The 15,333-nt window shown below is 37.7% G+C and overlaps 1 protein-coding gene across 7 annotated transcripts in view; it reads left to right on the top strand.

Moving 5' to 3' along the window:
• The window catches only part of TLN2 (talin 2), a 145,177-nt gene that overhangs the window by 63,681 nt on the left and 66,163 nt on the right, over positions 1–15,333 (top strand). For all 7 annotated transcript variants that reach the window (XM_085233622.1, XM_085233627.1, XM_085233624.1 and 4 more), the window contains 11 exons: positions 1,568–1,723; positions 2,418–2,519; positions 4,898–4,974; positions 6,311–6,491; positions 7,218–7,331; positions 7,807–7,915; positions 8,587–8,795; positions 9,529–9,627; positions 10,865–11,032; positions 12,357–12,651; positions 14,554–14,720. In XM_085233622.1, coding sequence (XP_085089748.1) covers positions 1,568–1,723; positions 2,418–2,519; positions 4,898–4,974; positions 6,311–6,491; positions 7,218–7,331; positions 7,807–7,915; positions 8,587–8,795; positions 9,529–9,627; positions 10,865–11,032; positions 12,357–12,651; positions 14,554–14,720 — 1,677 coding nt within the window. The remainder of the gene's footprint in view (positions 1–1,567; positions 1,724–2,417; positions 2,520–4,897; positions 4,975–6,310; positions 6,492–7,217; positions 7,332–7,806; positions 7,916–8,586; positions 8,796–9,528; positions 9,628–10,864; positions 11,033–12,356; positions 12,652–14,553; positions 14,721–15,333) is intronic.

Below are 15,333 nucleotides of genomic sequence, written 5' to 3'. Positions count from 1 at the left end.
AACCTTTCTGTAAGCAACATTTGGGAGAAAAAATAAAAAGCTTAAATGACCATATGAGAGAGGATCGTTTCAGTTTTATACTTGTACTGAATTCCAGAAAGAAACTTTAGTCTTGATTTTACTTCTTTACATGGACATTTCTCCTTTTATCTTTTGGTCACAAAGTACTTCAATCATAGGAGTCTTCACTCACACACACACACACACACAAGAAAAAAAACCTCGAAAGCTGCTTCTATTTAATGGTAGTATGAATTGCATTCTGACACCTGCATCTGATGAAGAACTTCATCAGTTGCATGATTAATTTTTCTTAGTCTTTACAATAAGGGGGACTGTGGTCTAAAGATGATGAAACAAATTGATACCAAGATTCTGATGCTTTACTGTTAAAGTTGGACTGAAGCACTAATGTTTCAGTGTCCAGTAATTCCTGACATATAAATAAAAGGAGGCTAAACATAGGAAAAAGTTCTCACTCTTAGGTTGCCTCAGTTGTGGTTATGAGTCATTGTAGGTAGCTGAATGTCAATATCTTGCCTTTTCCTAAAGTCACCTGTAAATACTCTGGAAGCGGATAGGTGAAAATAGAATGAAAAACAAGCAGAGGATTATAATATTCATGGAGTATTGAAATAATTACTTTTTCTTTTTGTTTCCTTTAAGGAAAAATGTCTTGTTAGTTAATTTTAGTGAAGAAAGCAGTCTCAGCTCTTCAGAGGAGCTGTTGAGCTAGCAACCTGGCTGTGAAATGTCTTTTCAGCCCTATCCAAAGCTGTGTTCATTTTCAGTATCGTAGGCCAGTGTCTATTGTACGGAATGTAGGAATCTTGGAATTTTTGCTGTTTATTATGAATCAAGTTATTATTTTATTATAGATTTTGTAGCAAATTGTTGTTTGTGGTCTATGTTCTGTGACCTTAAAAAACTGAAGAGGTGGAATGCCCAATAAGACAGAGAAACTTGTAGCATTCTGATTAATTCTGTCCCCTTCCCATGGCATGAGTTAGGATGCTCTTGTGGATTGAAAATAACAAAAATTTTAAATCCAGAATGTGGGACAAATTATGGCTGATCTTGTTTTATTTACAGCCCGAATAAATCCCAGTTACCCTTCCTGTTTTTTTTACTCTCCAGATGTTTTGTAGAGAAGTGGAGAGGCTGAGAGCAAAAACTGATGGTAACTCAGCTTCTCAGTCTTCCAGTTTCCCACTCAGCTTCTCTAATATGGTTTTACTTGTGAAGGCTTCTTTCTAGAAGGGCTGCTGTCATGTTTTTTTTTCCAGTGACTTCCAAAGATTTCCTCCCTAAAATGCTTCTATTTACTAGGAGACAGAAAATGGAGTGTATTCTGATCTGCTTGGTAAAAATGAAGTAAAGACAAGAACTTGATGATGTTAATGCATTGCTTGAAATATTGCTTTCTGTGGCTGGAAAAACTGAACTTGGTAGCTCAAATTTTTTTCATCTGCATGCTTCTCTTTTTCAGTGTATTCATCATGATTTTTTCTTTCCTTCTCTGGCATGCTGCAGTTTAATGAAAACAATCTTTTGCATCCTGGTTTAGGAAAAAATGAAAGGTAAAAACAAGCTGGTTCCTCGTTTGCTGGGTGTCACCAAGGACTCAGTGATGCGTGTGGATGAGAAGACCAAAGAAGTGTTGCAGGAATGGCCACTGACAACTGTGAAACGCTGGGCTGCCTCACCTAAAAGCTTTACTCTGGTAATCTTTCTGTGCATTTCAGAAGGAAGAAGGATCTATGTGGCATAGGGAAAGGAAGATAGACTTGCAATCTCAACAATTTATTTAACATAATTTTTTATATCTGGAATTCTCTAGAATTAAGTAGAGCCACAGAGTACTATAGTAATAAGTTGGCCCATCTTGGAGTCTAGGGTCAGTCTGTGTTCTGATGTTGTTACATGGATCAGTTTCCCAAAAAGCACTCTTTAAATCTGTTCTGTGCCTAACAACAATACTGTTATGGGAAACATTGTTAACCCCTGCTTAACCCCTTATGTTGATTACCATTAAAAATGCAATTTGTGGCTTTCAGGGTATGAACATAAATTATAAAGAACTCTAATGGATATGATTTCCATTGGCATGGGAGATATACTTTAGAATACAGTTCTCAGGTTTCCTCTTCCATTCAGTGTCTAAGACTGACAAAGTCAGGCTAAATATCTATTGCTCTTGTGCCATTTGGATTTGAGAATCTTATTTTAGGCACTAATAAAAACATCCTTCTCTCCTCCTTACTTCTATATATAGTCTTGGAGTAGTTTCATCTACTGTTAGATATAATCAAGTGTCTATACGAGCCATTTTAAAATTGGAATTATTTCGCATTTGGTACTGTTTATTTATTTATCCTGTGTTTTCAAGGAGTTAATTTTATTCTTTTTTTTTCCAGGATTTTGGTGAATATCAGGAAAGCTATTACTCAGTACAGACCACTGAAGGGGAGCAGATCTCTCAGTTAATTGCGGGTTATATTGATATCATCCTGAAGAAGGTATAATATTAGGATGATGTCTAGGAAAAATGCTGTAAAATCACTGTATAGCAGTGCCAAAGCTTGAATGAGTGCAAGCTGCAGTTTTTCTCAGACAGAAGTCAGTACTATCCAGTGTTTGGCATTATTTACTTTTACATTTAAGTACGATAAGCTATTTCTGTTCACTGTACGTGGTTGTTTCTGGAAGATATCAAGATTGTTAACTATAGAAGTAGTATGGGTCAGAGTCAATACAACACACCTGGGCTTGGGTTCAGCTTCATATGGAAGGTGAACTTCTGTCTATGAGTGCATATCCAAGGAACTGTTTTTAAAAAGTCTCCTTTTAAGCTAGCTCTTTCACGCTTTGGACCAAAGCAATGAATTAAGTTGGAAGAAATGATCAGCTTTTAAAACTATGTTAAAGACTGTGTAATAATTGTCTTGTCTGTTGCATATATTATGTCAAAGCCAAGCAAGTATTTTGGCAAAAATGAGTAAATAGGTCATTTTTTGACAAACTGCATATCAAATACTGTGGTCAGTAAAGCAAAGATATAAATTTCCTTTCTGCAGAGAGAGGGAGGAAATTGGTGTTTGTGAAGAGTGCCTTGAAATTTATTTTTGTGAAGTGTGCCTGGTAAGAGAGGAGAGGCTGATATGAATCTTCAGAATTAATATTCACAAGTAAATAATGTTGTGCTCTGAAGTATTTCAGTTAGCACTGTTTACTCCTTGCAAAGTTTTTATTCGATGCAGTTTGGCTGAACCTTAATAATTTGCTCTAGCAGATTTTTAATAGCCAAGGAATGACAGAAAACTAGGTAGCTTAGGGGAATTTGTTGCCCTTGTTCATGCGGTGTGGGATGTAACATCAAGTGTTGTGAAATCAGAGTTTGAGGAAGAATCCAAAAAGTGTTTTCTTTGGGGTTGTCAATCTCAGACTTAATATGTTAAATAAGCAGCAAGCTTCCGCAGACAGTTTAATACTCAATTCTCACTCTCTTAAACTTCACATATAGCTTTGCTCTGTAATTTCAAACAAAAGCAGTCTCTGATAGAGCAGATGTGCATGTTTCTACTCATTTCCAGTCTTTGATTTCTTCTTTACAGTCTGTTGACAAAGCCAATTTAAAAATGGATGAAGTTTGAACAGATTAAGTAGTAAATACCTATGATGCTTCATGGTGCACATGAGAAGCATACAGTTTCCAGTTGTTGAGCCAACTTGCCTCATTGATGCATGTCATGAAGTATGGTTCATCTCTCAGATGCATAATGTTAATGATTCTTGATGTCTTTACGACTATTTCAGTTCATATATTCTGATGTGGATTGGTAACATTTTTTTCTTCCTGAACTATTGCTCCTTTTAAAAAAATAAATTGCGCAAACTCTTATACTGCAGTTTTAGTGATAAGTTGTTTTTCACAAGTTGACAAGGAATCCCGAGTAGCTTTTACTTGGTTTTTAATCCAGTTGTTTTGGTTTTTTTTATTTCTTGCTAATCTGGAAGCAAGATATCATCAACTAGAAGTAGGCTGTTTCATGCATACACTCAAACAGTAAGGACTTTTCAGAAGAAAGTTTGTGTGCATATATGTGGATATGCATGAAGAGTTCCTCTTAAATGTATTTAAGAATCCTAAGGTTTCTAAATCAGGGAGCGTTTCCCTCTTGCCTTCTGAATATTTGGAGTGCAAGTCATTTAACGAGTTAGAAGGAAAGCTATGTATTGGCACTAGGTCACCAGTGGAAACTGACTATTTTTTACAAGGCTATGCCTTTATAACTTTTTATAGTTTCCTGTTTGTTTTCTAGAGGCTTAGAGTAATTTAATGCTTTTGTGTACTTTTACCTCCTTTTTGACATTATAAAGTTAAAACAACAAACAAACAAAACCCAGCCCTTCCTCAAAGTCAGATCTTGAGATCAAAGTCAGATTGATCAGGTATATGAAGTAACTGTGGTAAAAGAACTTGGTACCTTGTTAAATACACCTTTCCTATGGATATGTGTTTCCTAGTGGTAGGTAGCCCTATATAATGACATTTCAGGATTCTTAAGGTAGTTTGTAGCTGCGTTCTAGTTGGCTGATCTTGAGTCATAAGATGACACAGCTTTTTCTCTTTGTGCACTTAGTCTTCCAGGACTTAGAACTTGGTCTGTTAGATGCTGAAGGACAATTTAACCTCTTCCAAGGTGAAGGCTATATTGTCACACTCTTTCAAAAATGAGCAGTTCTAACTAACTTGTCCAGTGCTAGTTTTCAGCACTGGACAAGACTGCAATTTATTTGACTAGATTTCTGATAAATGGCAAGAAAATACAGGAGAGAGAGCAGTCAAGAAGCTACTTATATTGTTTAACTTTGTGGGTTTTTTTTTCCCCTCTAGAAACAAAGTAAAGATAGATTTGGTCTTGAAGGTGATGAGGAATCAACCATGTTGGAAGAATCTGTTTCACCGAAGAAGTGAGTGTGTACAACAGGACTAAATATTTGTGCTACATCCATTAGCAATGGCAACTTTTTTCATCACTCAAAATACAGTATAGTTATTACACTTCAGAAATTGTTTACAGAGTAGTTCAACAGAAGCGAGCACTGCCTCCAGGCAATTTTGCAGACTTCTAGCTTCATGATAGGATTGTGTAAGGTAGGTTTTTCTATAGTAAAAATGCTTGTTAAGGCAACAAGCACTGGTACCAATTTATGGTAAGTTGATTCTTGAACAATGGAGCTCAGACTATAAGTCATCATAGAATGGCTTGGTTTGAAAAGGACCTCAAGGATCAACCACCCTACCACAGGTGGGGTTGCCACCCACTAAATCAAGCACTACATCTGGTTGCCCAGGGCAACTTGTCTTGAGTACCTCCACTTATGGGGCATCCATGGCTTCTCTGGGAAGCCTGCACCAGTACTTTACCACTCTCTCAGTGAAAATTTTCCCCCGATATTTAATGTAAACCTACCCTTGTTTAGTTTAAAACCATTGCCCCTTGTCCTGTCACTGTCTACCTGTGTAAAAAGATGACTTCTTTGCTGTTCAAAAGTTCTCTAAGTTTTGGAAAGCTGCAGTGAGGTCTCCCTGGAACCTTCTCTTCCCTAAGCCAAACAAGCCCAGCTCCCTCAGCCTGTCTTCATAGAAGGGATGCTCCAGCCCCCTGAGCATCTTTGTGGCTCTCCTCTGGACCCTCTCCAACAACTCTGCATCTTTCTTGTGCTGGGGGCCCCAGACCTGGACTCCCGATGGGGCCTCGTGAGGGTAGAGTAATAATCTGGACTTCCAGATTATTGGCAAGTACTGTGTGCATATGTGTGTAAAGAAGGAAGTAATGTTACTTTTTATCCCAAATGTAGAGGTTGCTCACAAAAACCATCTCCAAAGCAATTGTGCTTTTGATCAGCCTCTGACACAGTTAAAACAGAACAGTCTGTTATACTATAAACCTTGTTCTAATTCTGCCTGTGAAACATCTTAGGTAAAGCTTTTGTTCCATATATACCAAAACTGTGCATTACCTTCTTTCCTTGCTGCTTGCTCATTAGTGCTATTGATATTTGATCTACTGAAAGCTGCAGATGTATTTTTTTTCTAAAGTACTAGAAAATGGTTGGAAGAAAAGACTGAAATTTTTTAGCTTCTCCAAATGATGTGAAATGCAGTTTAAAATCCTAAAGGAAGAACATCTGGTAGGACTTACAGGAGATGACTAATTCCTTATTGCAATTTTCTATTTTATTTATTTATTTTCTTATCCATCTAGCTGTCTGTTTATTTATTCACTCATTCATTTTCTTTTAGGTCTACCATCTTACAGCAACAGTTCAACCGAACAGGGAAGGTAGAGCATGGCTCTGTAGCACTACCAGCTGTTATGCGTTCAGGGTCCAGTGGCCCAGAAACTTTCAATGTTGGCATCATGCCTTCTCCTCAGCAACAGGTCACGATTGGTCAGATGCACAGAGGACATATGCCCCCTCTTGTGAGCAACCTTCTTGTTCTGTATCTGCATTTGAATCCTGTTGGTTTTGCAAGTAGCTGGAAACAGGATGTTATCCATGTTGCTAAGAGCAGGGGGGTGGTGTCGAGTGTGATGTACTGGCTGTCTTACTGAATATGTATTTTGAGCAACCCTGAAGTATTTAGATACATTTTGAATGACTTCTTCATTTGTCTTGAAACTAGCTTTTCCAGCCTTTTCTTTAGTTCCAAGTAGTTAATACAGTAGTCAGGAGCTTTAAAAAAACATTTTAAAGACTGTCAAAAGTAAACAGTTTTAGAAAAAAACGCTCATATGCAGCTTGTCAATGGTCTACCAATTTAAAATTTTCTAGGAGGCTTAAAGTTGATGCTGAGTTTTCTTATTTAAATTAAGAATATCAAAAAGCTTAAGTAGGCTATATAGAGTATACTCAATACTTAAGCTCATGATTTACTACTAGAAGGGCAGTATGTGTAGCTGTTTGACCTTGGTGGCTGCAAGTTTAACATTTTATAAATGTGTGCAAGTAAAGAGGAGTGTGAGTGTAAAATGGTATAGGCAGGATCAGGGCTGTGAGAAGAGTTTCGGTGAACTTTACCTTCTCCACTGCATCAGGGAGATCCTAGCTTGTATAATTGTCGCTTTCTGTCTTTTAATGGCTAAGTAACACCTGCTTGAAGTGTCCTCTGGAACATGGCATAGCTATTTCCTTGTTCTGCCTTTCAGACTTCAGCTCAACAGGCCTTAATGGGGACTATTAATACCAGCATGCATGCTGTTCAACAAGCTCAAGCTGACCTCAGTGAGGTTGATAACCTACCACCTCTAGGGCAGGACATGGTGAGTTTTTCTAGTCTCCATAGAAATAGATGTTAATGCTTGGGGAGTTTATAGACCAGATTAGTAATTGTCTCTGGAGATAAAATGATATCTCTAAAGCTTTTAAATGTTTTGTGCTATAAGGAGTAAGCGTACACTGCTCCAACTCACTTTCAGTCTTCTGAGATTGGTTGTAGCAACCATCCTTGCATAACTTTGAGGTTCTCTTTGTTTCCTGTGCATATGTACAAATAAAGGCAAACTATGAACAATACTTATGATGAGTGCGACCGCCTCCCAAACCTTGAAAAATATGACCAAATGAAAAAGAGTAATATATGATTCTGTAACTTTTGATCCAGGCTAAGTCAGGAGGTCAGATCAAGAAACGGCAATTAACAGGAGACTGTCAGTAAAGAGTCATAATCTTTCATGAATACGCTGTTTATGGTGTTACTGCAGTCTTTCATTCTTGTTTTTTGTTCTTGCTCTTCAGGCATCAAGAGTATGGGTTCAGAACAAGGTTGATGAATCAAAACATGAAATACACTCTCAGGTTGACGCTATCACTGCAGGAACTGCTTCTGTTGTTAACCTTACAGCAGGTAAATTTCAAAGGGAAGGACTTGCTTGCAGTCTCCTAATTATTTATCAGTCCAATTCAAATTTCATAGGGACTGACTGTTAGGGAGTTTGTGAGAAGTTTTTTTCAAAATAGTCCAATACCTGTGTGCACTGACATGCAAAACAAGCTATCCCTACCAGTACAATTTTCTGATTTTCGTTTTATCATCGTTAATGCTGAGAGTACTGCACTGATGAAAATAAAGTGTAGCTTGCTTATTCAGCAGAGCACTCTCTGCAGTGTTACTACAAAAGAGCATTACTTGTTTAACACTTGTTAGAGATTGTAGATATTTATTGACAATATTTTTGCTTTGGCAAATTACAAATTGAAGGAGCTGAGTGATTTAAAGGGGTTAATTCTAGGTTACTTTCAGTTCTTTGAAGGTTGAAATTGAAAAGATAGCTGAAACCATAGACTTTTCAGCAAATTACTTGGGTGAAGAGTAATTCTATTTAAGAGACATATGAAGATTGGAAAAATTATAGCAGACCTTAGTTTTTAAATGACTCTGAAATTATTTAGTAGGCTTTGTTTGGCCATCTTCACATCTATCTGCTGTCTCTCACCAGATCGTAGCACAGAGTGGCCGCCTCACTTTCCTTTTTAACCACTGAAGCGTTCTTCTCATGAGAAATATTTGCTCTACAGGTGACCCTGTTGACACTGACTACACTGCTGTGGGATGTGCAATTACAACCATCTCTTCCAACCTCACCGAGATGTCTAAAGGTGTGAAACTGCTTGCTGCTCTCATGGATGATGAAGTTGGAAGTGGAGAGGACCTCCTGAAAGCTGCTCGAACATTGGCCATTGCTGTCTCAGACTTGCTGAAGGCTGTTCAGCCTACTTCAGGAGAGGTGAGTGTGATGATTTAACACTGGACTTCTCATCCAGTGCCTGGAACTCCCCTTCTTCTTCATAGACCTTGGTGCCTGCAGGGTGGTGTCTCTACATTTTCCCACTCCTCTCTTCCAGCTGTTGCTGTGCAGCACATTTCCACTTTCTAGAATAATGTTACCACAAAGGCATAGCCAATGTAAATCATTGGGTCAGGATTGGTCAACGGTGGGTCCATTTTGAGGCCAGCGGGAAATGAAGAGATACTCTTTTCTGATTTATTTCTATACTATGTTTGTTATCTTTGACAAATAAAATGAGAAGTTAACCTCTATGATAGTTTTCCAGAAATGAAAGAGGTACTAACCTGGATAGGATATCTGGATCAGTTTGTTGTGAATTCAAATCTGAAGCTAGTTCACTTTTCATCTCTTCAGGTATTTGTTCTGAAGAAATGTGAAATCTGCTGTTTAAGATCAGTTGGTGTATTGACTGTCCATCCTTATTTTTCTGTGGTCATTACAGTAATGACTATTCAAATTATTCCAAGTTCATCTCACATTCTGTAGGTGAAACTCCCAAAATAAACCAGCTGTGTATAGGGAAAAATGAAGATTTTTCCAAAGAATCATTGATATAATTTTTCTTAGTCATGTTGATTGCATGCTAATGCAGATATTCCTTGAGGAAATCCAAAGTTTTAAGTAAAGCTCATTTTCTTTCAAATAACTCATTTCACTATTATTTTTCCAGCCTCGACAGACAGTTTTGACTGCAGCTGGAAGCATTGGGCAAGCCAGTGGAGAGCTACTGAGACAGATTGGAGAGAATGAAACAGATGAAAGGTTCCAGGTAAAGAAGGGATTGCTTGTTACTGTCAGAACTATGTAGCTTTATTACAAGGTGATTAATATTATTGATTGTCAAAGGATAATGCCTGTTTAATCACACAGTTAGCAGTTTAAAGTTGTTCTCCTTAGATGCATCGTTAAAAACATTTTTTTCCCCACTCAATGCCAACAACAGGTTTGATTGAGAAATAAGGGGAAGTATTCTACAGCAAAAGATGGACCTCTGGAGGATATTTTATGCAAAATAGAACTTACAGGCCAGTTTAAACCCTTGATGCACTAGTAAATCTGTCTGCAGGTTTCATCAGAGTTATCATTTGTATTGCTAGTTTTATATGTATTGCTACCCTCTGCTTTCTTCTTTGGGTAAATGAAAGAATTGTAGATGGGTAAGGAGAGGGGTGGTTTATGATGCCTTTATGTCTTAAAATGAAAATATGTTTTTTTCAGTTTCTGAAATTAAAATCCATTTCTGCTCCCAAATGAAAATTACACAGACGTATCTATAGTGTCTCTTCACAGCTCCATCCCACTTAAAAAAAAAAAAAAAAAAAAAGTAGTATATGAAATGTAGCATTTTAAATGGGAAAAGAGGAAGAAATTTTCTGAACTATTTCTGCAGTATTTGTGTTTTAATTTTTCATCTTCAAGAAACTAAAGTGTTATTATACAAGGGGAAAAATGTTCTGGGATTAAGATCTGTTACATGTGTTTTTGATCAGGAATGATTTTACTTTGTAAATTATGAAATAATTTAATTGGAAATGGCATCTTCAAAAATGGAGTTCTACTGTTAATCACAATTAAGTACTCAAATTTAGTATTAACTTCAAGTACTGTCTGTCTTTAGTTAGCAGTTTGCTCCTTGAGGCTTTCATCTTTTTACCACATTTAGCATGTTTAATGCTAAACTCCAGATCTTTCTGTCCTGGTACTGTATTCTCCAGAGGTGAAGATGAACAGCTCCATGTCCCAAATTGTTACATGTTTTCTGTTGGCTCCTAGCCATTTTCAAGTTTGATGGTTCATACTTGTCCAGTAATTTGATGGTGAAAATAAAGCAATGATTGTTTTATCCAGTTTTCTAAGAAATAGCTACGTTTGCTGCCTTTCTTGAAGTGATGATTTTGTTTTAATGAATAGAATTTTTTTTTTGTTTACCTTGAGATGACTTTATCTTACATCAGCAAAGCATACTCTTATGCTTATAAGACTGAGTTTTCTCTTTATTTTTCTAGGATGTTCTGATGAGTCTGGCCAAAGCTGTTGCAAATGCTGCCGCTATGTTAGTGTTGAAGGCCAAGAATGTAGCACAGGTTGCTGAAGATACAGTCCTGCAGAACAGAGTGATTGCTGCTGCTACACAGTGTGCACTCTCTACTTCCCAGCTTGTGGCTTGTGCCAAGGTGAGGCTAGCAGTGTTAATGATGTGGCAAAGCATCTGTCTGGGTGCATCCTTCTGTATGTTCCTGGTAGTCTCAGGCAATATACTGTGGTAATATCAGAGTTGTAAACTTAGTTGATATCAGACTTGCTGATAAATAAATAGTCTCCTGTAAGTGTAGCCAAGAGTGGCCCAGAGGATGTGAGGTGCTGCCATAATCGCCAAAGAAGGTTCCATAAATAATATAGCTCATCTGTTGAATTGATGGTAATGAGCAAAGGACAAACTTCAGTAGTATTGGTATAAGAAGTAAGACTTGCCTGGGGGGCTATGCAAGTTTTCTGTTGAAGCCTAAAATTTCAATGAATTCACATAACCTAAAACTTAATCAAAATTAAGTTAGTGATGTTGATTTCAAATGTATTTACTGTGTTTTGCAGTAGCTCAACTGTTTTAATTGCTTTTGGCCAACAATTGCTTCCCATTAAAAATTAAAGCAATTTACAATTCTTATTTTAGAAACTGCTTGTGAAATCTGCAGGTTCTGCTTCTGTAGGATTGTGTTGGTAAATGGGTATTCAGCTGTTCTGAAACATCCAGGTGGCTCATAATAAAACTAATGGCCCATTTTAACTATTACATTTTCAATATTTTCACCTTGTTGCTTTGGCTGTAAGAGATTTTTAATGAATATGTATGAATTTTCATTATGTGGACTTGGCATTGTTACTGCCTATAAATTTCTTCAGTACAGAATAAGATAGGCAGTGGCATACAGTTTTTCCTAAGAAGATATACACAATTTTGCCATTGCTAAAAGTTGTCTAGGTATGCCTGAATGAAATAAGGGGGATTGTTTCCAATAGATTACAGAATTTATTACCTGTCTTTGTAACTTCATGAGTAGAATGCTATTTGGTCTGTGCCAAGTACTCTCTTGTAACAAACAAACAAGAGGCTGGTATCAGAAGGCTTTACAAATCAATTCCAATTAAACTTCCTTTTTCTTTGAAACTCCAGAGTACGGAATTGTGTCAAGTGTACATTTATTTTAGAGGAGTTCAGTGCTTGCTTACCACCCAGAACCACTGTGTAGCGTTTGCTTAAGTCAGTAGCTGCTGAAGATGTAGAATGAAGTGGCGGCCTCCTTTTTTGACACCTAAATGAAAATAAATTTCCAGGGCCTAGATTCCTGATTTAGATGTCTGAAATTACCAATTTAAATACTAACTTCAGGGTTTTCTGTCTAAGGAAAACAGTAATGTAATAGATGTTTTGTTTAGCAGCAATTGGAAAACTTGCAAAGAAGATGTTTTCTGAATGCTTTGTCTCCCTTCCACATGCAGGTTGTGAGTCCTACCATCAGCTCTCCAGTGTGCCAGGAACAGCTGATCGAGGCAGGAAAACTGGTGGATCGTTCAGTGGAGAACTGTGTGAGGGCCTGCCAGGCTGCCACAGATGACACTGAGTTACTGAAGCAGGTCAGTGCAGCTGCCAGCATTGTCAGCCAAGCCCTGAATGACCTCTTGCAGCATGTCCGCCAGTTTGCAAGCAGGGGAGAGCCTATTGGACGCTATGATCAGGCCACAGATACCATCATGTGTGTCACGGAGAGTATTTTCAGTTCAATGGGGGATGCTGGTAAGTCTCTCTCGTGGATAGTAGCTTTTCATGATTCAGAGATGTGCACGTTTCAAATAGAGTACTGTACTTCTAGGTCGATGTTCAACCCATGACATTGTATCAGTGAAATGCACATAGCTCTGTGCTAGATAGAATGAATATTCTTCAACAACAGTGAAAGCTGTGCTAACCTGTCACTTCAGTATTCCACCTGTTTTCTTTTACTGCTTCACTCAACAAAACTGTGCAGCAAGTTCTCATCTCTGAATAGGTAGACAGATACCCGAGTGCTTATTCTTATGATGTTTCTAAAGTGTGCAGCTGCTAGAACCAGCAGGCTTGAGGTGTGTAACATTTAAATGACCCAATATGACCTTCTAGTAAGGAAGTAAGAAATTAAATTGAAACTTCAATAGTTAAAAATGGGATGAATTATCAATAAGAAGGGACAGTGTTATTTGATATCTATACAATTCATTTAATGTTTAAAACTGGCATCAATTTTAAAAAGCAGTTGTGGTATCTCTTGGGATTTTTAGGGTTTTTGTCTGCTTTTTCTTTTGTGTTATCCGAACACAAGGCTGGGAAGTTAAGTACTTCACTATCACAGTTTTATTTGTGGTACTGCCAGTATGAGCCAATTAAACTTGTCTTGTAAATTCAGATTATTTCCCATGTTTATTTCAAGGAACTCATTTGAGCTGCGCAACACTCTCCTAGCGGAACTCGTGCAGGGAAGTAATTTGAGTTCTCAGTGTATTTTGCCCCTAGAAGAAGCTTCTTTGGGAAATCTGATTGATTAAGATTTTTAAAAGATGCGCTGCTTACTAAACTGTTCTTAATCTTCCCACTGAAAGCTGATGGAATTTATTGTAATGTTCTGTAGCTATCCTAAGGAATCTAATTATAGATATATGAATGATGAAATGTGTTAAGTTTTATGACATTTATAAACCATTCAGCTTCTGTACAGAAGGATGCAATACAGGATAATCTTGGTAATGTTTCCTTTCACAGTCAAGTATCTTGTTATGCTTGCTGACTTGGATTTTAGTAAAAGCCATTCAGATTTCAGGTGGTGTTTCCAATTACTTGTAGCCTTACAATCATGATCTGGATGGTTTGGCTTGGGACTGCTATATCACTACTAATCAGATTATTCCTTAAGTTTGATTTGCTGGCCTAATATTGTAGCAAAAAGCATTTAAAGGGACTGTTAACTGCAGAAAATGTGGAATGGGAGCTGAGTTAGACATTTGGATAAAACATTGCTTGCAAAAGTAGACACTTGGAAATACCTGGTAATAGCTACTACGCTTTCATTTTCTACATTTAGTGCTGTAGCCTCACACGTCAGCTTTGCACCTGAAAAAAATATGGCTTTGGTTTTCTTTCTAATTTTTTTTTTTAAATTTGAAAATAATTGGACCTTTGACCCAAACACCCCTTGTTGTTTTGACTGGAAACACCTTATTAATGTTGAGTCCTTCCTGAAAGAGCTCCTAGTCTAGTTTACATTGTTAGATAGAAGATAATTTCCCAAAACAAATGCCCTAAAAGAATAAGCAAGAGGGGGTAATTTTTATTAAAGAAGTAAAATCTTGGCTGTAATTTGTGAGCATTATTGTTAATCTTCGCTGTGCCAAGAGTCTGCCTGAGCTTGACAGACTCTATTTTGCTTTTTGTCTAGTTATCTACTATAAATACTGCGTCTCTTCTGCATGTCCCCTGTAGCAGTTTCCATCACATACACTGTCATCAAGACTTTGTGAAGCTCCTAAGTTGTGAACTACTTACCTGTGCTTTTCGAAATCAAAAGAACACTTCAGCAAATGTTACGTTATGTTCATCTTGTTAACTTCTGAAACTGAAGCTCAAATGCCAAGAGTAGGACAGTAAAAACATATTTGCATATCATAGGTGAAATGGTACGGCAGGCCAGGGTGCTGGCTCAAGCAACTTCAGATCTCGTCAATGCAATGAGGTCAGATGCTGAAGCAGAAATTGACATGGAAAACTCAAAAAAGCTCCTAGCAGCTGCAAAGCTCCTTGCAGATTCTACAGCCCGCATGGTTGAAGCTGCAAAGGTATGGGGAAATTGAAGCAATTGTCAGCTTAAAATGGTGTAGTTAGGCACAAAGAAGAGCAGGCATGTAGTATGTTATAGTAGAAACTGTTTTTTTTGGTCCTGGAGGTGTTTTGCACTTAATGGAGTATCCAAAAGTTTGTATAAATTATCTGCTTGGTAATTACCTGCTTCTGAAAACTCTTCCTGTTCTGCTTTGCTGATCTGTGTGTAGGGTTGTCATGACCCAAGCTAGTTTGAGCTGTTACCACCAGTCATGGCCACTATGATGCAAAATCCTTTACCAGTCTTCCAGCTCAAATAGAACAAAAAACCACAACAATCTCTGTCAACTGGCAGAAGCCATAACAGTGCTGCTTTGCCTCTGTTTCTTTCAGGAACAGTTTCCTCTGACTAGGGATTGTTGTAAGTGTTGTATCCTGTGTGCACCTCCCCAGCCCCTACTCCATGTCTGCTCTCACAGGACAGGCAAATATTTAGACTCCTCTGTCCTTTCTGTGCTAGAAACTTATTTAAATTCACAAGGTGGGTTTGTTCCTTGAATTGAGACCTAGATCCTGTACTCAAAAGGTGTTTACAAATCCGGGCTAGCCATTCTCCTAGGCCTCTAGAAG

Source organism: Meleagris gallopavo, chromosome 12 (genome assembly GCF_905368555.1).
Source record: "Meleagris gallopavo chromosome 12, MGAL_WU_HG_1.1, whole genome shotgun sequence".
Taxonomy (NCBI): domain Eukaryota; kingdom Metazoa; phylum Chordata; class Aves; order Galliformes; family Phasianidae; genus Meleagris; species Meleagris gallopavo.
The sequence above is the reverse complement of the archived record's forward strand: the minus strand, read 5'-3'. Positions and strand labels throughout refer to the sequence as shown.